The sequence below is a fragment of the Theobroma cacao genome, chromosome 2, assembly GCF_053813885.1.
Source record: "Theobroma cacao isolate CCN51 chromosome 2, ASM5381388v1, whole genome shotgun sequence".
Classification (NCBI taxonomy): Eukaryota; Viridiplantae; Streptophyta; class Magnoliopsida; order Malvales; family Malvaceae; genus Theobroma; species Theobroma cacao.
In genome coordinates this window covers 3241738-3264822 of record NC_142640.1, presented here as the reverse complement: position 1 = coordinate 3264822, position 23085 = coordinate 3241738, and the positions used below count along the sequence as shown (strand labels likewise).

General features: G+C 36.1%; 4 protein-coding genes and 1 long non-coding RNA gene across 6 annotated transcripts; 3 read left to right on the top strand and 2 right to left on the bottom strand.

Moving 5' to 3' along the window:
* Positions 1-1170: 1170 nt before the first annotated feature.
* LOC18607572 (Glycosyl hydrolase family 10 protein) lies at positions 1171-4404 on the bottom strand. Its single transcript, XM_018114642.2, has 8 exons — positions 4123-4404; positions 3995-4029; positions 3708-3867; positions 3088-3260; positions 2839-2940; positions 2447-2593; positions 1689-2327; positions 1171-1583 (listed from the first exon to the last, which is right to left on the bottom strand). The coding sequence occupies exons 1-8, from the start codon at positions 4223-4225 to the stop codon at positions 1248-1250; spliced, it is 1695 nt and encodes a 564-aa protein (XP_017970131.2). The 5' UTR covers positions 4226-4404; the 3' UTR covers positions 1171-1247.
* A 1897-nt stretch (positions 4405-6301) lies between these two features.
* On the bottom strand, positions 6302-10285 carry LOC18607571 (protein NUCLEAR FUSION DEFECTIVE 4-like). The gene is made up of 3 exons (XM_007041817.3): positions 9829-10285; positions 8600-9462; positions 6302-7044 (listed from the first exon to the last, which is right to left on the bottom strand). Exons 1-3 carry the CDS (start codon positions 10156-10158, stop codon positions 6567-6569), a joined length of 1671 nt encoding a protein of 556 aa, XP_007041879.1. The 5' UTR covers positions 10159-10285; the 3' UTR covers positions 6302-6566.
* On the top strand, positions 10231-10636 carry LOC148763924 (uncharacterized). Its single transcript, XR_016024664.1, has 2 exons — positions 10231-10367; positions 10471-10636. It is a non-coding gene; the product is annotated as an uncharacterized LOC148763924 (long non-coding RNA).
* A 6398-nt stretch (positions 10637-17034) lies between these two features.
* On the top strand, positions 17035-19579 carry LOC108660938 (peptidyl-prolyl cis-trans isomerase CYP21-1-like). 2 transcript variants are annotated; one of them, XM_088803354.1, is made up of 8 exons: positions 17035-17108; positions 17231-17353; positions 17862-17943; positions 18025-18072; positions 18324-18347; positions 18455-18637; positions 18816-18891; positions 19260-19579. In XM_088803354.1, the coding sequence occupies exons 2-8, from the start codon at positions 17255-17257 to the stop codon at positions 19420-19422; spliced, it is 675 nt and encodes a 224-aa protein (XP_088659480.1). In that variant the 5' UTR covers positions 17035-17108; positions 17231-17254; the 3' UTR covers positions 19423-19579. The 2 variants fall into 2 exon arrangements, with proteins under 2 accessions (XP_088659480.1, XP_088659479.1); XM_088803353.1 differs by lacking the exon at positions 17035-17108 and having other exon boundaries at positions 17115-17353.
* A 509-nt stretch (positions 19580-20088) lies between these two features.
* LOC18607641 (uncharacterized) lies at positions 20089-22625 on the top strand. The gene is made up of 3 exons (XM_018115444.2): positions 20089-21312; positions 21752-22097; positions 22195-22625. Exons 1-3 carry the CDS (start codon positions 20240-20242, stop codon positions 22453-22455), a joined length of 1680 nt encoding a protein of 559 aa, XP_017970933.2. The 5' UTR covers positions 20089-20239; the 3' UTR covers positions 22456-22625.
* The last annotated feature ends 460 nt before the right edge of the window (positions 22626-23085 follow it).

The window sequence follows — 23085 nt, the reverse complement described above, 5'->3', positions numbered from 1 at the left end:
TAAACCTGCTAAAAACAAGATTCCACTTGACCAAGAATATTGTCTTCATAATTTCTTAATAATGGAGAAGCCTAGTCATCAAAGATTTCGTTGCTTCTTTATATGATGGTTTCAATCAGAGAGGAAACTTGGAGGCATTGTATCTTTAAAGCATAGACTTTGTTTCCGGCAGAGATTTGAACAAGGTAAGAAAGTTTAACCATGAATTATACTCTTGGTTTTCCTTTAACTTCATAGCAGAAACGATGAAGTATGGAATAGAACAGAACGGTTGAAAATTCACCTGGCATTGCGACATGTTCCACTTCAAGTTTGCTCCAGAGTAACGGAAGCTGATAGACTTATTTTTTCTTTCTGGTTTTGTTTGTTAAGGGAGGCAAAATCATAAACAACGCTGTCAGAATCCAGCATAAGTTAAGGAAATGGACCAAATGAACATAAATCTCGACATAATGTCACAAACGCTCCATTATTTCTATGGCGGGTCCCACGCACCCCACTTCTTCATCATGCCCCATAATTGAACTGACTACATTATCCTGTCAAGTCTCTTCCTCATTTGTTATGATATTGTTGTTGTAGCGGCCATTCACGAATCATACCAGAAAGACGGTTTTAAAAAAGAAGGCAGCTTATCACTGGGGACATATCCATGAGAATCTTATCTAATTGATTGGAGTTGCAGTTAATTGAAGAAGTGGAAGGGTTAATGGAGTTCAGAATGAAGAAACACTAAAGATAACGTGATAAGGTTCCTTAAATACCATAGGGTGAATCTTCTTTAAATGTCAACCACAAGGGAAACAGGAGAGAGTAGAGTGATTTTGAAGAGTAACAAATGTATGATGGAAGCTGCCTGCTGAAGGCATGTTTGGAGAACATATTCTGTTGCAGTGGCTTGCTGATTGAACTCATTGAATGGACATAATCCAACCATTTGCTTAACGGAAAACAAAGAAAAAGGAGGTAGAATTCTGGCTTGCAGGATCCTAGGGCTCGAGCCCAATATCAACGGGATTGGGCTATCAGAAACTCCTCTCCCAAAAGGTAATAGACCACTGAGACACAGCCTGAGGTGACCTTAGTAAACTCGTTTATATTTGCAAAAGAGTTAGTACTCCCAAATGGACGTATTCTAGACGTGTTTAGTCAATTGTCTAGTTTAAATCGTGCAAGCAAAGATGTGTTTATATATTAAAATCTAATTTAGTTTTCCCTTGTATAAAGTGAGACTAGAATCATGGGTGTTACAACTGAATGCTGAAGTGTTTAGTTTCATCACTACGGCAGAGTGAGAAAGTAGAATTTGCTGATCTGTTGCCGCTGCTGACGTTTACTTTGTATTCACCTAAGAAACCATAAAAGCTGTATGAACCATGTTCATCTGTTTGCCCATTAATCTCCCCGGTTTGCCATTCTTTCAAGAGGTTGTCAACCACTTCACCAGCTGGGAGGTTTTTAAAATTTTTATCAGTTAGGCACATTTCGTAGCACCCTTTAGGATGGAGAGCGGTCCAAAGCATTATCCCATTCACTGAAGGATGTGAAAAGCCTTCTCTTAGTACCTGTTCTAGGTAGATAGCCTGTTAAGGAAACAAAAGAAAGATAACATCAAAAGTTTGCCCTTGAAGTAATGCCTAAAATGTGAAATCTTTCCTCTGGTAATGTTGAGAATTCTATTTGTTCACCTGTAATTCTTCACCAACCGAGCTGCTAATATCTACTTCCGTAAGCCATATGGGTAGTCCAAGTGTAGCCAATTTGTCTAGCACAGCTCTCATTAGAGCAGGGTTTGGTACTGTAAAATGACTCTCCAAGCCAATTCCATCCATGTACATGCCGCCTTGTTTAAGATCTCTTATCCTTTCAATGTAGGTGTCAACCGTTGATTTCACATCACTGCAGGTTTCCACAACATTAAATTCATTCATGAAAAGGGTTGCTAATGGGTCTGATTGATGTGCAGTCTCATAGAAATGCAAGGTTGCATCGGGTCCAAGTCGTTGTTCATAGAAATCAAAATGGAGCATCTCATTGCTAACATCCCAGTGTATGAATTCTTCTTTGTATTTGCTCATTAAGCTTTGTATCCTGGAGTTGACTGCTGATTGTAGCTCAGGACCTGCAAGGTTCCGAACCCATGCGGGCGTGTATTTAGGGTCTTCCCAGAATATGTTGTGACCTCTGGCTATTATTTGGTGGGCTCGAACAAATTCCAACATTTGGTCTGCTATGGTGTAGTTGGTCTTCCCTTGATCAGGTTCTGTTGCATACCATTTGAGTTCATTTTCAAACACTGCCGCATTGAATCGCTCAACAAACCAACTCTGGAAGATAGAATGAAAACACAATCAATTAACTAGCATTATAGTAGTTGGTGAAGTTGTGCTTAATAATACATCATATGATGGCAAAAGATACTGAGAAGTTCACAAGCTGCACATACCTGATAGGGCAAATTTCCAAGAATAGTGCTTGCTATTGCAGAACCAAATGGAAAATCTTTTGAGACTTGATCCACAGTTATTTCCGCTCCTTGCAATCTATTTCCTTGTTGGTCAGACACATGTATTGTTGCAGCGCGCTTCCTTTGCTGGAAAAAGTTCAAACAGTTCCTCCGTTAAATGTTATAAACGCAATAGCAAAGTGCAAACCTGCTTTAATGTAAGCCTTTTGAAAGATTTTGCAGTTCTGTCTTAACAAGGTTGTTAAGATTGGATGTTTCCGTTGTTGTCAAATCATTTCGCAGAGTCCGACTCTCACACTCAATTGGCAAGAGAAGCTTAAAAACATTGAGAATCAAATATGAAATGAGAGAAAAGTGTGACCAGTAATTACAGTGTTAATTATGTATTGCTGGTTGATCCTCCATTCCTGATCAGTAAATGGCTGTAATGAGGAGCTAGCAATTGTTATATCGATATCCTTATCATCTGAATTCTGCATATCCAAAACACAAGAAAAAGTTCTTAGAAGAAGCATTTGTGGGATTCAATTCATGAGTTGAAGCTCAATTTTCCACCTGCAAAAGCCTAAATAGAAACATTATACCTAAAGGAAAATGGTATTTGGAATATACATATTCACCTGAAATAGTAGTAAAGCTAAATTTGAAGGTGAATCAAGAATGAATCCACCCTTGAGAAATGACCAGCATCCACTCTTAGCTGAAACAGTCCCTATACAATCATATGTTCTGTTTTCAGTCTTCAAGCTTGCCCTAATGAGAGCTGAATTGGCGCCTTGGATCCTGACCCAAGCTGTTAAGCACCAAGATAATAAGCGAACGCATAATATAATCGATTTTGTATCTCCTATAAATGTTTTAAATGAAACGTCTGAAGATTCAGAGTACAATTCATAGTATGTTCACATGACAGGAAGTTTTCAATTTTTTATGTCAATGCCAAAATTCAGTTGCCTCTACAATAGGGATGGTCCTTCAGCTGGGGTCAGAGCAATGTATCAAGATTCCTTTTCAAGTATGGACAACACATTGCCTTTGATTGTTGTAATGTTGAATGACCCGTCGGCTGTCACTTATGTTCCAAAAATCCAAGCCTTTAACAATGTCACTTTTTGGGGGCACGGGTGATACTGTGACAGAAAACTAAGCCACTAACAATGATACGTTGAGAGTTGAGAGCATAGTGTACTAAAAAGCATTACAAAGAAACAGAAGTGAAAGAGAAGTGGAGAAACCTAACTGGAGAAACAGTAAACGCTGCCCTGCGTGAGATTCTTCAATACAAAAGCTGGCGTGTAAAAACCAGTTGCAGTCTCGCTAATAATGCTCCGTTTCATAACTGGCTGCTGATCTTTCAGTATCCCTCCCTGGTAAAGTGGCTCCTCCGGCTGTGCTTTACACTGCAAACCAATAACATGAAGAGTCATTGACATGGTGTGAATCAAATAATTTGAGACCGATCATTTCACAATAGTCAATAGATGATGATTTCTTCAACAAACAATTTTTTCACATATCAAAATTTACCTCTGTATAAGCAGTAAAATCATATGCTGGCCCATCTGCAACAACAAACAAAAACCATAAAATTAAGTTTTCTGCAAAATCCCATTAGAATTGAACAGTCATACCAATGAGAGAGAGAGAGAGAGAACCATAGGAAGCAGCCAAGGAAATGCTTAGAAGAAAGAAGAAAGCCAAGTAACCACCAAAAATAGGAGAATGTTTCATGTTTCCGCATTGGAGTGTGTAAAACATACTGCTAGCGGAAAAGCATGACTGTAATCGATGAACAAAATGATGAAGCTTATATAGATAGGAAGGTTATATAGAATAATGAAGATTGCAGAAGAGGGAGGGAAAGAGCTAGGGAGAGTACTTAAGGCTTGTGGTGGGGATCACAAGGAAACAGTGCGGGCCTGTGAACACCCCGTGCGCTGCTCACATGTTATACTTATAAGAAAGAGGTTCATGTGATGTGAACGTAAATTGTCAAACAGCTACTTTTGTGGTGATTAATAACTTGTCTTTGCTGCTAAATTGTACAGGCTTAGACTCAACGTTGTAATCCGTCCAGGGGAAAATTTATTCTGCAATTTGGCTTTATCGACCCTTGCTTCATCTTTAGTCTCTCTTGCTTTAATGGAGATTTGGATTGTTGCTAGGAGCTAAATGATGAGTCTAAGTTACGTATTCTTGATCTAAGATTTGGGTTTGGGTGGAAACAACTTTGCAAACACTGGTTTTTGTCGGCAAATTGATAACCCTGCACATGCACCATGCAACTCTGTTGGACGATATTCCTTTCGTTTAACCAAAATTATGGATATTACCAAAATGGAGCTCGCAAGATTAGGTCCAGTCTAGCCACATAGGGGCTTTGAACTACTTTAACAGGCAGTACCATTAATTCAGAGAGATTCCAGATCAGTTGTCCAAATAGTCTTGGCGTGGCTGTTTGCCGTTTAGTTTTAGGCTATGCCTTAATTTTTGTTTGATTATGGAGACCGCAATTTCTACAAGGATTGAAGCTAGCCAATTGATGGAGAGTGACTTGGAAATAGGTAAGGGCAGTGACATTTAAGAAGAGGAGTGATCAATGCTCAGCCTGCTTTAGTTTTAAGTCTAGTCCTCCATTGTCAGGCAAGTGATTCCAGAAGGCTTCATGGCTAGAACTTGCACGCGCGCGTGATACGGCGACCATGCATTTACATGCTCCAAAGTCAATTTAAATTGATTGCCCCTCCCCCTCCCACAACCCGAAAGGTTAATTGGATGAACAAATAAAAGAACGAAACCGATTTCACACCCGGAGAGCCTCCCAAAAGGGAAATGAAAGTTGAAAAAGACAAGGACAGGGATAATGAAGTGGAAATGTTGATTGTTGAAGTTCTCTTTTCACCAACCAGAACCTTCTACTTCAGGTTTAGGTTTAAAAACGTTGTACCATGTGATGTCATTGAAGATACCAACAGTGTGGTCATAATAGCCTGTAAATTTTCTTTTGTAATGACATCAAATCTGTTTGCAAAAGTAGGAAATGCAATGAAGAAACATTGTGTCAAATGTTTTCTACTAGTGTATAGGCAGTATATTTTTCCTTTTAAAAAGTGGCAAAGGGCTAAAAATTTATAGTCCTTTGTTCCATTGGGGTTTTAATGCGCATGAACAAATTATGGCCTCTAAAATCTTCCATTTTCAGACTGGGCCTTTACCACATGAAGACCATTTCTGTAGTCCACTGGCTTTAATCCGTCAATGCCTAAACATGAACACAAACTTGGGTCATGTGTATCAAACCAAACAGGGCCAGACAAGCCGATGACAGACTCTGTGTCTGCAAGAAAGGCATTTCCAGGTAGGACCCTTTTGTTTGGACTTTCACCTCCTCTTTATTAATATCTGATTTGGCTAGATATTGGGATTGATTTGGATGGGGGAGCAGCCACTGAATTTCAGCCTAAGCAGCAAAAGCATCATTCTCGCTTTTATCAGGTAATAAGTGGTTAAGTAACTTGTTTATTTGACAATAATTGAATTTTGTGGAACTTGCACTTAATAAAAACATCTATTAGCCAGGAGGGATGAAGTTGATTGAAAATGAAATGCACTCTCCAGAATCCTGTGGGCGATCAGTAGCTGCAAGTTTGTTTATTATAATGTTTCGTAATCGTCTTCCTCATTCTGTCGCCTAATAATCTGCCAGAGCAGATGGCCGCTAAGGCAGAGCTTGTAAGTTCTATTCTCTGAAACCTTGATAATTGACTCTAGCGGAATATCAGTGCTACCAATAAATGAGATTCCATCCGACAGATCAAACAGGGCAAGTTGGTGTTGTCCACTGAGAAAAGATTTAAACAAAATTCTGATAACATCTCATGGAACATTTTCTTTAAACCAAAAAAAAAAAAATCCTCACATCAGACTAGTAATATAGACGTGGAAATTATATCAGACCACATAGCCTACTAATGGTCTTCTAGAATCACTGATCATCTTATAAAATGACTGAACCAGCAAATGCTATACCTAGGATATCACTGAGCAAAAAGCCCATCAATCCTCAATTCCAGCCTTGTGTTTGCTGCAGAATTGTCTATCATTGGCCACTAGATGCCGTCAAGGATTTCTTCGATTTTCGACTGGTGAATATCTTGGTATAAACGTTCTTGGTTCTAATTGCCAGCAAAACATCCAAACCAAATCCAATAACTGAGGCTATAGCCATTATGATAAACACAAGCCTATAACAATGGGCTCCCACACAGGTATTCCCACCTCCTGGTGTTGGGGTAGCCTGTGCATCATATAGATAGCCAGCAAGCAGGCCAGAGAAGAGGAAGGAACCAATGGGAAGGTTGAGGACTAAAATGTTGTAGAGCAGACCATAATATTTGAGACCAAATAGTTCTGACGCAACAGGGACTGTAACTGCTAGACGGACTCCATAGCAGATGCCAACAACAATTGAACCGATGTACAGGGAACCAGGCATAGCCAGTGCCATGAGAAGGAACCCAACTGCCATCAGGATCTGAGATGCTGCATTCCAAAGAGGCCTAGGTGTTCCAGCTTTCCTGCAGGAAGTTCATAGTGAGTGCTAGTTGAAAAACTCATTCAATTAAATATACGACACATCAATGCCCATGGAATACAGTTATTATGACAGAAAGTCATCTATCTTACAACTAAATATATAGCAAATCAATCCACATGGATACAGTCATGAAAGAAAGTCATCTCTCTTAACAACTATGTAAGCTTGCCCAATTAATCTATCAACATTAACAACGACTGAAAGCAGTCGCTAAACCTTCAAGCTCCAATAAATGCATTCAACAAAGAGCATAGAAAAATGATTTAGAGGACGGCAAATATCAATACTGATGCGGATTACAATGCATATAGGCATCATCATCTGTGAAGTAAAGGCTCAATCCAATAACCCAATAATCCTATGAAGCTATCCAAAATGGCCAACTGAGAAAGATGGCAATGGCTTAAGATGCCTGCCAAGAGCTATGCTGTGAGCTCATCAGATGACACCCATCGTGGGCATAGTTTTAACAAGGTTATCTCTCTCTTCCATCATCCACATCGTCCATTTCTCACATTAATTCACCTACTTTGCAACCAATACAACTTTTAGTTTCAACGATTCCAAAACAAGAATCAAAAAAATTCGTGGACAAGTAAAATTGTTGTAATTAGTGAAAGAGACAGCCAATCACAATCAAGTCCACCAATTGATATTTTGTGCCAAAATTGTCAGCATCAAGGCATTAATATGGTGTAAGTGGCATGACATTGCATAGGAAAAAAGGGGCAAAATCAAGGGATTTTTCATCAATTTCATTGTCAAAATAAATACGTTGTGGTCCTTTGTGTGTGCACTTTAGCAAAAAAATAGCAAAACAATATGCCTTGTGCTTATGGCACGGCTCTGCAAACTGAGCTCCATTTAAGCAACAAAAAACTTTGCCTGTCCCACATTAATTGACCATACAACATCCTTTGCTTCTAAAAAGCTAGAAATTTGATTAAATAATGTAAATCACAAGAAAGAGCAACAGAATTTCGGGTAAATTTCATGTTGAAATCCACCCGTACCCGGATTGAGATCAGATTTTCTTAGTTACAAAGAAATCATTATCTACACAAGATTTCCAACAAAAATACAAAATACACCATAAAAGGGAGAGAGAAAGAAACCTACCCTGGCTCTTAAAAGCATATTATTAGGTAACTAGTCCCTTTCTTTCTTTGAGAAATTATCTAGAATCTTCTCCCATCAAAAATTTTTTTAGTAATCCAATAAAATAAGAGAAAGGATTTGACCACTCTAAAAATAGAGAATTCCTTTGACAGATCAAAAGACAATGAACAGGGCTGCATCAAAAGATATATTTTTTGTTCATTTCACGAAGGCAACAATGGATTTGGAAAATGTTAGAAAAAGCCTAAAAGGTAGTATCAAGTTGCATAGTATTATAATGGGACGACTTAGACCTAGTCTCTCCACTGCGATAAATAAAAGAATAAAAGCAATATGAATCCAACGGAAAAGATCCTAATGGAACGAAATGTCAAAATCAAGAAAGAAAATTGAGTTTGGGCAAAGGAAAAGCTTACTTGAGAAAATACTCAGAAACTGAACCCGAAATGATCCGGCCAAAAAAGCCCCAAATGCTTGTCAGCGAGACGAACATGGAAACATCGGCGTGTCCAAGGGCCAACCCAATCTGCGCCATGTTATTCATCACCGCCATACCTGTTCCCACCCCACACAGAAACGAAACAAACAAAATCCAAAAGTCCCAGGTCGTCATCGCCTCGAACATCGTGTGGTCCTCTCCTAACTCCGGCCTACTCTTTTCCACCACTGCCACTTCTTCCTCCGCCGCCACAGCAGCAGCCTCCACTTCCTCCTCCTCCTCTGTAACAATCTCCGCTTTCCTTGCCTCCGTAGCTTCCTCTTTCAGCAACGGTTCCTGTCGCTCCATGTCAGCTTCGAACCCGACCAAACGCCAACTCTTTACAAAAGAATAAACCGGAACTGCCAACGGACTAGCTAATAAAATAAGGAGAATAACCGCAAAAACGAGCGAAAAAACTTGATTGGTCGAACCGATGAAATCGTAAGCTAAAAGATAAACAGCGACTACGACGGCTACTATGTTAAATATTGCGAAATAGCGGGTTTCTTCCTTCTCTGCCGCAACGGAGGCGGTTTGGGGGATTTCACGGAGGAAGAAGATGGCCGTGAGGCAAACGGCGAAGGGGATGACCGCGAGCATGATGAGGAATTTGGCGGGGTCGTTGGAGAAGAGTGCGGAGCAGAGGTCGGTGAAGATGGCGGTGCTGAGACCGACATAGCCTTTCAAGATGCCGGATACTGGGCCACGGTTGCGGCGGAAGTTGCGGATGCAAGTTACTAACACCGCCGTGTTCATCCATGTTGTGCTGTTGCCTCCCATGCACAGGAATATGCACATCTGTAAGTAGTAAAATCGAAAAATTAGAAATTTTTGTTGAAATTGTAGAGATTTTCAACAGTGAAAATACTCATTGTCTTGGGAATGACATGAATTTTTACTAGAAATTTTTGAAAATTCTACTACTATTGAAAGCATCTAGTCATACAGAACAATAAACAAGCTAGTCCAAAAATGGAACTTTTGAGTAAGCAGTACTTTTTTTAATTAAGTATATATAACAGTAATGTTACAAAACCAATTCAAAGCAAGATAAATTGAACAAAGATAAAACCTGTTTTTCGTGAGTGTAATTAGCACTCTTTAGCTCAAATGCTTAAAAGGATAGTTTTCCACACTAATGCATAATTGCATTTGCTTGCATACCTGCCAGTAAGGAAGTGGTTGAATCTTATGACTGACGACGAGCCATTGAGCACCATAACCAATCAACCCTTCAATGGAACCAATAAGGAGAATAACCGGGGTGGGCAAACGATCAGAGGCAAGGCCAGCCAGGAGACCAAAAGCCTTACCAACATCTTTAGCCACAGACAAATTGTTAAGCTCGAGCTGGGTAAGGTTCATGAGCGTCTTGATAGCATCAGAGTAGTTCGAAAAAGTGTAGTTATTGCCTGAAATGGTCTGAACCCATACGGCAGACACGAAGCCTAGCCATTTCCAGGCACTGAACGTGTAAGTTTCTCGAAACCTCATCACCCTAGAAGCTGTCTAAACAAAGGCAAACCCAACAAAAACAATAAAGGTGGTTGGGGAGTGCTTGGAGTTTGAGGTTTTGGGATATGGAGCGGGTTGCCAGGCTTGGGTATTTAAAGTTAAGATTTTTGTGAATAAAGCAAGGGGCTTGGTTGAGAACCGTAGCCACGACGTCGACGCGTACGGTGCGGCTTTTGTTTTACTTGCAGGTATAATCTACGGTATGGTGGTGGCGGTGTTGATATTTTATTTTATATTTAATCATTTTTTACGGTAATTATTTTTTGTTGACTGGACTTGGACTGGGTAAAGTTCCTCGATATACGGTTCGTTAGATTTCCATGGCTTCGTCGGAGGATCGCTGGAATTCTAGACGCGTGGCTGCAGTTGTTGACTTGTTGGGTTCCTGATTTTTTCTATGGTGGGGACAATTTCAACTTGATTCGCTCACATCACATCAGTAAAAGAATGTTTTCCATCCTTTTAAGTATAATTGGTTTCCTTACCAATACATGTCTGATCACCAAAGTTACCCAAAGCTTTGTATTTAATTTTATGACATGATAATTGTAATTATATGAATTTTAAGACCAAATTTCATGCTAATAGTATACCAAATGCTCATAAGAAAAAGAAAAACATTTTGTCTTTGTAGATCAAGAAGGAAAGAAATTCGTGGGACCAAAAGGACTTTTGCAAAAAAAGAAAAAAAGGCATCTTTTCCAAAGAGAGTGAGGCAAACTTGTCATGAAAATTGAATGAATGTGTCCATTCCATCTACATCATGGATATTCAATATTGACACTGAGAGGCAGGATAGAGCCCTTAATTTATGTTGAATTACACCATGCTCACGTATAATAAGATGACTATGAGTGAAAGAAATACATCCAAAGAAAAATCCAACAAGAATTTTTTAAAAATGGTCAAAAAAAAGGGTGAAAAAGTGTGAAGGGATTTCTTTTTTGTTTTTTTTTAAAGAAAAAGTTATGGGCTTAAAGTCATGGCTCATCTACCTTTCAAACTTGGAAAGAAATGGAAAGGTAAGGCCTCGGCATGTGCGGGGTGAGCGCCAGGGCATGTCGCGTGGATTAGCACCCAAGCAACAGTGTGTTGATATTCCTGGGAGTCTTTGGCAGCACACTGTATTGCGTTTTAGTCAAACGTACAAGGAAACGTTTGGTTTATCCATGGCTCTGTATTAACGCAGATTATGATTCTGTCTTGCCTTTTTCTTCAAGAAGAAAAACATAATGCGAATTGGGTGGTAGCTTAATTTCATTGTTTTGACCCGACCGATTAAAATATTATACCTGTAGATCATAAAAATACCAGTACTTAGTTTTCTTCTTTTCTAAGCATGCCATGTCCTACGGGGCATCAAAATCTTTATTTTTGGGTAATTTTTAATTATAAAATAAAGAATATGCATACCAAATTTGACAAAGAATATTAACGAATTAAACAGGAAAAAAAGAATTAAATAGGGAAGAATATGAATCAGAATATTCGCCCCTAGGTACCTAGGTATGGCTGAGTCGATATTCCTGAAAAACATAGTTGCACATTACTTTCAAAAGAGGACGAAAGAAACACTTTGGGTCAATAACCCCACAAAAGAAGATGAAGCAATTATGAAAAAATCATACTGCTTTAGTTAAAAAAAAATGGTTAATAAATTTATTCTTGGATTGATCTGCAACTGTTGGGCTTTGGGTGGTGACAGAGAAGATAAGGATCCCCAGAAATCTATCATGATACGATATGTGCTTTATACAAGTGGGACTCTTATAAGCTCGTGTCCTTATTGCCTTACATAAGACAGCCACTGCTGGTTCCGTGACCATGCTTCCGACTTTATGGATTATTGTCAAGAACATTACCGTACAACAAAATTTAAACACGAAACCAAATTGTTTATACCTGATTTTATTCATGATCCTGTGTGTTATTCTACTTAATTTTTTTCAAATTTCTTCTTAATTTTATTTTGTTTTTTATTTATTCTTTACATTTTATTTATTATCATCTATCACAACATATCTTATTCACTTATATATATATATTATTATCTCTTTTTATCATAATAATTCTAACACAAAATCATATGACGATTAAAAAATTCATTAATAGTTGTGGGTAAGTTTATTTTCAATTTTTTATGATTTTAAGCAAATATTAATCATTAAAATAACAAGATAATAATATTAAATTTAAGCTTAATATTTGATTATTTGTAGCAAGTAAGTTATTTTTTGCATGAGGTAATTGTAGATTTTAACAGTTCATTTTATGTATTTAACTTTTGTTACGTAAATAAATTTTCTCAACATCTGTATAGAACGAAAGCCAAAGGGGACAAGTGTTTCAAAATTTGGTTGTAAGTAACAATCAAAGCCATTGGGAATTCTTAACGGAGATGGAGAAAGATTGTAGGTGCAAAAATTGACTTGTAAATCTTATCTTCCGTGAACGGTGCGTATTAAATTTGGACTGCGTTGTGTGATCAGATGGGATTTGGTTGTCCGGAGCTGTTGCATTCACGAAACAGTAAACGAATCTAATTCAAAGTATTTGTGGACCCGACCATGGACGGTGTCGATTCCCAGGCCAAGTTGCTTATCAGGGTCATTATTGATAAGGAGGCACCATTATGTAGGTACGGTCCGTCGTACAGCTTGCTGTCGACTGTCGTATTATTAAATTATGTAATGCCAAAGTCGTCTTTATCAAAGTTGAAAAAGAACAAACATGTGGCTTAAGTAGGCTATATATAAATAAATAAATATATATATATATATATTTTTTGTTTCAATCAATCACGATTTTTTACTCTCATCTTTAACTTTTCTGATCTAGCCCTGAAACGTTTACGACAACATGGGAGATCTTGAACTATTTTATTACACACTGGTGACAACTAATGGAAAGAAAAAAAAATGAAATCTATGAATGCGTTCATTCATTTTATATTATTTTTTTAAAATTTTAAAAATTTAAATTATTTAATAAATTTTTATTTTTATTATATTTAATAAATTTTTTATATTTTTTATTTTTAATTAAATAAAATTTTATAATTAATAATTAATTGATTAGGTTAATTAAAATATTATTTATTATTTAATATTAAGTGTCAAATCAATAATATAAAATGATTATAATATTTTGATTATCAATAATTAATTATAAAAATTTATTTAATTTAAAATAAAAATATAAAAATTTATTTGAATAGAATAAAATTTTTAACTTATTTTAATTTTTTAAACAATTTAGATATTTTTGAAATATTATGTTTTTTTATAATTTTATATCATATTTAATTTATGTTATAATCAAAAAGGGTAACTCTTAATATGAATAAAATACCTGTGCTGCAAAATTATTAATAAAAAAACAAACAACCATCAAAGGGAAATCGAGATCCTTACCATCCGAACATTTTTGGTGCGTGAATCGTAGGATAATGTATCTGAACACATTGTTTTTAATTTGAGTCAGATTGGAGCATGTTTCATGCCTACTTTTCTCTACCAAGTTGATTAAAGAATTTTGTTTCGACGGTCGAGAGTGGGCTTGCTTGTTTCCGGCGCCTTGCTTACGAAGAACTTTTGATTTGATTGAGGGAATCCTCAACAGAAAAAAAGGCAAAGGGCTGAAATATGAATTCTTTTTTGTTTTCATTTAAAGATAAACCTATCGAAAAGAAAAGGAAAGTGCTGAGCCAGCTGGCTTGTTTTGGCACCATGTGCCCATGTTGTTAGCTAATTGTCCCTTGTGGGTCACCATTAATGGACATCGGTCCAGCGGCCATAACTAGCAGCCAAAGGTCATTTCCAAACAAAGCAAACCTAAGACGTTGTTTTCGTTTTTTATGCGTGAATATCTTCAACTATTTATTCATAAAGAACAAAAAGATCCAAAAGACAAGTAGAATAGCTGTGTCGACACGGCCACAAGTTGTTTTCAATGAGGGGAAGGCAAGATCAGTTGATAATTAATTAGGGCAACCTGCTGCTGCTACCGTGCTACGATCTCTTAGGTCCAAGGATATTTTTCCTCCATTCTGAGTTTAAGCCGTCTTCATTTTGCTTTCACCAACTGTATATGGAAACCACCATGCAAAAGAGAACCATCACTTTAATATGAAATGATATTGCATTTTGTGTAGTAATTCTCTTTCTTTGGAAATTATGTCTCTTGTTGTTGAATTGATGAGCACTACACGTTTCCTTATCGATGAAGATCTATATATTTCCCAATGAAGCGAATCTTTTACACGTCTTCCTTGTCGTTGAGATTTTTCTTGGTGTTAGAAGTAAAGACCACCTGCCCCAAAACGAAGGTCACGCTAGCTGCAGTTATGCATGCGTAGGTTTTATTATAAAAAATCATAAGCAACCCCACCATTAAAACCGTGTTGCATCAATATTCAAGCATGTGAGGAAAATGCAGAACACGTACAAATCATGTGGCGTCAAACAAGAAGTACAGTTAGATTTTTTTTATATTTGTATTCTCAAAGTTTAAGAAGATATTTAAGTATTTGATTTATTGATTGATACATAATTTTTTATTAAAAAATAAAATTCAAAATTCCCTTCTCTCAATTCTAAAAAAATAAAATTTAAAAGACGATCATAAGATCGCATTTACCACAAAAAGTATCATACACTTTGTAACTTTGTACTAGCATTTATTTATAAATAATTTTGAGAATAATGAAGTCGTAATAATGTTTCCGTTTTTGTGAAATAAATAAAAAAAAAAATTCAATCAAACCGAACTAAACTAAATAAAAAAATGCAAGTTGCTATGGTCCTATAACATATGCTTAAAAAAATAAAATTAAACTAATGTTTCATCATGAATCATGCGTGTGTAATGACATTAAAGGATGAGTGGGTTGCCGTCATGCAAATCAACTAATTTCTTTTTATGTCATTAATTCAATTAATCTTTTTTTTTCTATAAAATAATTATAGCTAGAGGACTTGGCCTCTTTTGAATTTATAATTAAGCATGTGAGTGAGTTTTTCTTAATGACGATAGAGAACATCAGTTTTAGTTTCAAATCATGGGTGAACTGATGCTTTCAAGCCGAATTCTTTTTCAATGGACTTTGGACGTTTTTTATATGTTATTTCTATATAAACTCTTTTATTTAAAAAAAAAAAACCACTAGTACAGCCAGACAAGAACATGTTGATTTGCAAAAATTAAGAAAAACAACTACTTGTTTTCATTTGGAAAATATAATACCAACAAGTTTATTAATCGAATCCATTTTTTTTTAATACCAACAAGTAAGTTGTACAATGCTTCTGTTTATAAACTTTTCAATATCTCTTACTTATTGGATATGGAATTAAAGTATGGACTCACTTCCTTTAATATGTTTAATGTAACATATATGTATATATGTTTATCTGTGTATAAATACCTAAAATAAAATAATACATTAAATTCGTAAATAGTTTTTTTTTCTAAAAAAAAAAACTCATAGATAAAGTCAACTTTTTTTTTTCTTTTAATTATAGACAAATCAAACTTTTATCTTTATCCCTTATTTAGTCTTGGAAGTTTCCTTTATCCTACTTCAAACCAACAAACTGGTTAGCTCTTTACGAATCAACTTTTATGTTATAGCTTATTTAGTCTAATCCTATTTCAAATCCACAAACTGGTGATTCGTGACTTACACTTCTGATCATACAAATACTAGATTAGTAATGATTGTTTTAGGCAAAATGACTGTCGGTACCAGTTAGCTCAGATTGCGAGCCTCAACATGTTCAGTATAAAAGACTTTGAGATGAATGTGATTCGAGGCTTCTTATATTCTAGAGAATTACAAGTTGCTGATGCAAATGAGAATTCAGATTGGCTTCGACACGGATGAAGAAAGTCACTTGTTCCAAAAAGCTATTAAGATTTGTTTCTGTAAATTTAGGCCACTATAGTTTTCTTTCTAGCATGCTATTTTTAACATTAAAATTATTCGTATTTAAAATGGAAAACGTAGGTTTGTATACGTATTACATGTAAATATAGACATCCAATTAATCATCCTGAAAAAAAAAATAAAGGCAAACCAACAAATTTAGCAAATTTAGGCAAAGAAGAAACATAGCACAACATTTTTTACTTGGATAGTTTCCATTAAAATATCATTTATTATTATTGTCCTTTCGTATCAATTGTATCCAATATGAGCAGTTGGGCTTAGTGTAGAAGCTCATTTAGCCCATTGGGTCTAATCGTAATAATATATGAATCTCAGCCCAGGCCTATCTATAAATGAGACTGGGCTCATTTCGATTCTCCTTCTCCTCTTTACACGTGCCACACGTGCTTGGCTCTGATGAAAAATGGTGATGGTCCCAACTCCTGATGGATTACGGAAGATCGTTTTACAATAATACAACCGGGAATAGTCTAAAATTTCTCATTAACTCATTTCTCAATCTCAATATTACTCTCGTAATGGCAGTAAAATTAAATAGTAAATAAATCTTGCTTTAAACACTAAAGTTTTTTTAAATTATTTAAAAAAATTAAATATATTTTTATTATTTTATTATTATTTCAATTGAATTCATATATTTTATTTTATATCAAATCAACTAATTATTTTAATTAAAACATATTTAAATTAATAATTAATCAAAAACATAATTAAGTTATCATGAATTTCACTATTTATTATAATCTATTAGCAATATAACTTGATATAAAATAAGTAATATTTTGATTGAAGATAAATATTAAATATTAATCATAAAAATGATTTAATTTAAAATAAAAATATAAAATTTTAATGAATTTTTTTTTTCTTAATAGTTGAAGGTTTATTTAGTTATTATGCGGTAAATAAAGTGTTTTCCTTTGATTAATAAAATAAGGCCCGGTGCCCAAACTCTCCAGTCTTCTACCCTTCTTGCTAGGTAACTGAGGGTGATTATATTAGAGAAACAAAGAAAAAAAAAAGAAGAAAAATTGGGATTTCTTTGTTCTGTGTTTGTAACTCAAATGGAAAGTAATTTAAAGTGTTATTGTCAATCATTAGGGTAAAAGATTAACAAAGAAAAAGATGCGTCGGGAGATCTCGATTTTGGTACAACCTCGATGCCTTCTGCTCTTCATCGTCCTCTCAATTTTCGTCATTTTCTCTTTATCCGGTACTAAACGGGTACGCTTCTTCTTTTCTAAATACCCAATACCTGGACATGTGTAGATATGTAGTCTTTGGATCTGAATTTGGATTATTTTATTCATTAGTAGCACTTTTTCCGGTAAAAGAGATTTGGGTTTTCAATATACTCTAATGGGATTGATGGGTTCCGTTTCATTTTGGTTTTTTGTTCTGTTTATTTTGTTGGATATGATTCAAATTCAGTGATTTTTCTGGATATATTTCTGAATTGGGTGGTTATGGTAAAAGCTTGTTTCTGAGATATGCTATTCATGAAAGATGCAATGAAGATATTTTGAAGTGTCCTGTTACAACCTGAGCATTTACTTTTTTTTTTAGTTTCTAGTAAAAGGATTTTATTTGGGGTTCTGAATGTGCTTTGTTGAGACAAGCATGAGATTGCAGTTTCCTTGATGTTGTTTATCTGATTTTGCCTCATTCTGTTAATTTGGATAGGTTAAGTCAACAATTTTTGGTAGTAATTGACTCTTTAATTGTTGCTCAGGAGGAAGAGAAGACTGTAGAAGAGGAGCATGAGATCACCCACAGAGTCTACTTGGATGTTGATATTGATGGCCAGCACGTAGGTACAACTTCTTTTTCCCACATGCTCAGTGATGAGACTTGTTTCTTTTTAGCTTAAAAGTGCTACAATTTGTGCTCTGCAGGTAGAATCATCATTGGATTGTATGGCGAAGTTGTGCCAAAAACTGTTGGTATGTTTTGATTGTCTGTCTCAGTAGATTTAGTTGCTTAGAAACTTATTAGTTTCTTGAAACCATCGGCACATTAGCCATGCACAAGCTACTTTAAGCCTTGTCATATGTCATGTGTGGGAAAAGCTTACCTTTTAAGCTGATTTAGATTTATTAGTTTCTTTCTCAAATTATTTCCAATTTTTACTGTATTCTAACTTGTTCCATTAATTGTTGAATGGCTGGCTAATGCTATCAGTTGTTGTTTGCAGAAAATTTCAGGGCTTTGTGTACAGGTACTTCAGTCTTAGCTTCTTGTTAGTTTTGTACCTACCAGTACTATTGATAGCCAGTTTAAAATTTCATGGTAAAATATGCTTAAGTTTTTGCTTCCCATCTGCAGGAGAGAAAGGCAAGGGTGCCAGTGGGAAAGCCCTTCGTTATAAGGGAATACCATTCCATCGTATAATATCCGGATTTGTGATTCAAGGTGGTGATATAGTTCATGGTGATGGAAGGGGAAGTGAGTCTATATATGGTGGCACCTTTCCTGATGAGAACTTTAAGATAAAAAATTCACATGCAGGTGTTCTTATATGTATTATTTAGCTGTCTGTCTTGTTTTAATTAGATATGATCTATAGACACAAATGCTTTCTGAACTTAAAAGCTTTAATGTTTTTGCTCTTGTCTAGTTACTTCCTTTTTATTGTCAATTTTTCTTCAAATATTCAGTTGTTTCTCTCTTTAATATTTTATTGCAGGTGTAGTTTCCATGGCTAATACAGGACCTGATTCTAATGGCTCCCAGTTTTTTATCACCACTGTCAAAGCCAGCTGGTAAGCTCTATGGTAATGGCGTGTTGAAACTTAGGTGGAGGGATGAAGAATCTTTCTGTAAAACAAAAAAAAAATTGTTGGGTTTAGAGACCTAATTCATGGACCGTTTTCAACCTCCTGGATGTCATGCTTTTTCTATGTTTTTAATCATCTGACAAAGCTGGCTTTCTCGATGCTAATGTAAATATGTTTTTTCAGCTATGCCCATCATCTGGACAATTAATGTGAAATACGTTGCCTGTAAAAGATTAGTCACCATGTTTCCGTGTCTGTTTATCCAGTGATAATGGGAGATAGAACATCTCAAATTCCTCATTATGAAAATAAGTTGTTGATCAAACTTTTAATCATTTTACGTTCTTTTTCAGGTTGGATGGAGAGCATGTTGTTTTCGGTAAGGTTATTCAAGGCATGGACATTGTGTATATGATCGAAGGTGGAGCTGGAACTTACAGCGGGAAACCTAGAAAGAAGGTCATAATTGCTGACTCTGGAGAGATACCAAAGAGCAAATGGGATGAGGAAAATTGAAGCTCCTGGTTTCTATTAACAACAGAAAGTTTTGTGTTTTGACTCTGCTGATTTTGTTCTCTATATAATTGATTTATACTTTGCTCCACTTGTATCATTGCCACCATAAATTACTGGCACGAATTAGATCAATGAGTCACAGGCTTCACTTTGAAAATATTGTAGCTTGCCCTTTTCTTGCCCTTCCTTCAGCTATCGTATCTGGCTACTGTTATTAACGCTAACAATTTTTTAAGTAATCGCAAGGAATGTATTCCTTTCTATTATGCTTGTCTTTCTTGGGTTTTATTTACTTGATGTTTTGGTTATTTATTATTTATTTTCAACTATAATTTTCATGCTTGTTAATGTGCTACAAAATCATTTTCCAAACTCATCATCATTCATTAATATTGCCAAATCAATCTCAATACAATGAAAAGGGCCTTTAAATTCAGAATTTGGAATGATAAATGAGCATTTGCGTAATATCAAATTCCTCTGTCATCGAACTTATCCTAATCTCTGAAAACAGAGAAGAAGACCAACTATTTCACCGGCTTTTTTTTTTATTTGAGAAATTTAAATAATTCCCACGTGGCATTCCTATCTTCCCACCCATCTTCTTCTCCAGATCTCTCAGTTTGGTTTAACTGAACAAACAGTCAACAAAGCAAAAACACACCCAAACAAAAATAACAAAAAATTATATCAAAAAAAGTAAAACAAACAAAAGCAAAAGTCCCGAAAGTCCCTCTATCAAATCAGAATTCTCGGTCTACAGACGTTTCTTTGATTCTTTCTCCATAGCTCTTTCTCTCTTTGAGTTGTTGCTGCAATGGGCAGCACAGAAGAAGAAACCAACACCTCCAAACCCGTATCTCTTTATGACGCCGCTTTACCAACCACTCCTCTCCTCTCCAAGCCCACGACCAGCTCCACCTACTTATCTCCTCCAATCGAAGAACCAGCTCAACCCGACCCTTCTGAGCCCGACCCCACCCAATTCCTCCAGATCTCTTTCAATTACGGACCCAGACCTTTCAAAGACCTTCCTTTTCTCATCCTCTTCGTTCTCTTAGTCGTCTGCACGTTCGCTTTTGGTATTTTCTCAATCTTCCATCGGAACACCAATTACTCCAACGTTTCGAGTTTCACCTACGATTCTAATTCCACTTCTTGCGTTCAAGACTCTTCCTTTTTATCAAATTCTGATTGGGTCTTTGAAATTTCACTTGTTTCGTTGTCAAGTTCCAGTCTTTGGACTTATTTAGTATGGACCCTTGTTATAACTTTGATTTTAAGTGTACCAATTTGTTTTCTTTTGCTTTTATTACTCAAACATTACACAAAGCAGATCGTTTATGCCTTGCTTCCTTTCTTTATAATCATGCCAATTTTCTTCGATGTTTATTGGTTCGTTGCTTGTACTTTGACTTCTTCTTGTAGTGATGCTTTCCCTTTGGTTTATAGAATTTTGGTGCTTGTTTTTGTTCTTTTAGTAGTTGGGATTATTGTTTGGATCATTGTGTCTAATTGGCAGCGAATCGAGTTGACTGTGACGATTATTGCGGTTGCTTCTGATGCGCTTTCGAGGAATTTAGGATTGTTTTTGGTGATACCGTTGTTGACAGTTGGATTGGTGATCTATTATGCGCCAATTGTTGTGTTCTTGGTGTTTGCTAGATTTAATGGGAAAATTGTGGCTAAAGAATCGAATGGGGAGTATACATGTGTTTGGAAACAAGATAGCTGGGTGCCTGCTTATTACACATTGGCGATTTTGACAATGTTGTGGTCTTTGACTGCAATGGTGGAAGCTCAGGTTTATGTGATCAGTGGCACTATTGCACAGTGGTACTTCTCCAAGGATGATTCCAAACCTAAGCGGAGTACAAGAAGTTCTTTGAGGTAACTTCCTACTGTTTTCAGTTTTTCTTCATAACAATCTATGCATTTTAGTGTACTAATATATACAGTTTTCTACTTTTGGGTGATGGTAGCTGAAACTAAGTTTGAGTTGGATTTTATTTGTGATTTTGATTGGCTGTTTTGGATACATGCTTAACGTATGAACACTAGATTGTATTGATTCATTATCAAAGATTATGATCTTGGTGATCAGCTTAGTGTGATAGTAATGGTACATAGTTGATAACATAGATTTAGATATGGTTTTTAGATGTGAAGGATAATTTGATGAAATGTCTGCGATAGTGAAAGCCAAACTAGACATCCTTCTAAGGCATCACTAATGTATGTTGGTTTTTAAATAGTTAGCTTTCTGACTAGAAAATTAATGGTTATAACATGTTAATCCTTTTAATCTTTGGATTCTAAACACTTGCAGAAATGCATTTGGTCCTTCTTCTGGCACTGTCTGTCTATCTGGACTACTTATTTGTGCTGTTCGACTGGTGCGTGCTGCTGTTGATAGTGCTAGAGAAGAAGATGTTCCTGGGATAGTCAACCTTGTCCTGCGGTGTTGTGTTAATGCCCTACTGTCAGCAATAGACTTTCTTAACAAGTTCACCATCAACTTTGCAGCAATAACTGGTGAAGCTTACTGCACATCTGCAAGGATGACGTATGAGCTTCTAAAGCGAAACCTACTCTCTGCTGTTTTTGTGGAGACTGTATCAACTCGTTTGTTAGCAGGAGTAATTTTTGTCCTCTCATCTGTTTATGCCATTGTGGTGAGTCTCTCATCACTAAATAGAATGATTTGCTGGGCTTGTTATTCTTTTCTTTCTTCTTATATTTATATTACCTGTATTGAATACGTATATGCAGGTATGTGCTATCTTACATGGCGTTAGCGATCTAGGGGTTAATGCATACATCGTTGCTGTTCTTGCATGGGTGCTACTAATCATAGTGCTGGGTTTCTTTGTCCATGTGTTGGACAATGTAATCGACACTGTTTACATCTGCTATGCAATTGATAGAGATAGAGGAGAAGTCTACAAGCAGGAGGTTCATGAGGTCTATGTTCATTTACCAATCAGTAGGAACAGTAGATCATCCTTCCCTACTAGAACTTTTGGTGTATAGAGACATCCCTGTAACTCAAAAATAATGTCGTTGTTGTTGATTTGTCATTTGATATCTGTACGAGGTTGTTACTACTGCCTATTGGCAAATTGTGCATACCATCAGATTCGATCGTTGCATTGTACACTATTTGAGGCTTGTTCAATAAAGAGCTCAATTGTTTTCAGTAATGGGAAAAACCCCTTTTATTATTTACTTATATTTTCACTCCTTTTAACTTACTAGGTAAGGATCCTATACTCGAGAGGTCGAATTTGCCTTTGTTAGCAAATGATGCACGCAAGAGTTGGCTTGTACTTAAGTTCACACCAATGGTTCTTATCCAAAGGTTATAATTGTGCGTAACAAAGCCAATAGGGCACTTTACCCTGCTAATATTTGATATTTTTGGGGTAGGTCCATATATATATATATATCCGTCAAATCTCATTTCTGACTTACTTTCATGGCCATGTACCTAGTTACAAAGAACAAATTATCAAGCTGCTTTTATTATCTCTCACCAACTCTATTGCACGTTTAGACGCGGATTCCCACTTTGAGGGGTCACTGCTGCACTTGGAGAATTAAAGGAGGAGAGACCAAGTTGGATTCAGTGAAGGTGCTCTTTGCGGATCTTCATATTCTGGT

Bases quoted from the DNA above. Each gene is read 5' to 3' on its own strand.
- LOC18607572 (XM_018114642.2), bottom strand. From the start codon at position 4,225: ATGTTTTACACACTCCAATGCGGAAACATGAAACATTCTCCTATTTTT. The intron at 4,030-4,122 runs GTTCTCTCTCTC...TTGTTGTTGCAG, and splicing joins TTCCTTGGCTGCTTCCTATG to ATGGGCCAGCATATGATTTT. The intron at 3,261-3,707 runs GTTAGGTTTCTC...GGTGCTTAACAG, and splicing joins CAGCGTTTACTGTTTCTCCA to CTTGGGTCAGGATCCAAGGC.
- LOC18607571 (XM_007041817.3), bottom strand. From the start codon at position 10,158: ATGAGGTTTCGAGAAACTTACACGTTCAGTGCCTGGAAATGGCTAGGC. The intron at 9,463-9,828 runs GTATGCAAGCAA...TACTACTTACAG, and splicing joins AACCACTTCCTTACTGGCAG to ATGTGCATATTCCTGTGCAT. The intron at 7,045-8,599 runs GTAAGCTTTTCC...AACTTCCTGCAG, and splicing joins GTTTCTGAGTATTTTCTCAA to GAAAGCTGGAACACCTAGGC.
- LOC108660938 (XM_088803354.1), top strand. From the start codon at position 17,255: ATGCGTCGGGAGATCTCGATTTTGGTACAACCTCGATGCCTTCTGCTC. The intron at 17,354-17,861 runs GTACGCTTCTTC...ATTGTTGCTCAG, and splicing joins CTTTATCCGGTACTAAACGG to GAGGAAGAGAAGACTGTAGA. The intron at 18,073-18,323 runs GTATGTTTTGAT...TGTTGTTTGCAG, and splicing joins AGTTGTGCCAAAAACTGTTG to AAAATTTCAGGGCTTTGTGT.
- LOC18607641 (XM_018115444.2), top strand. From the start codon at position 20,240: ATGGGCAGCACAGAAGAAGAAACCAACACCTCCAAACCCGTATCTCTT. The intron at 21,313-21,751 runs GTAACTTCCTAC...AAACACTTGCAG, and splicing joins AGTACAAGAAGTTCTTTGAG to AAATGCATTTGGTCCTTCTT. The intron at 22,098-22,194 runs GTGAGTCTCTCA...ACGTATATGCAG, and splicing joins CATCTGTTTATGCCATTGTG to GTATGTGCTATCTTACATGG.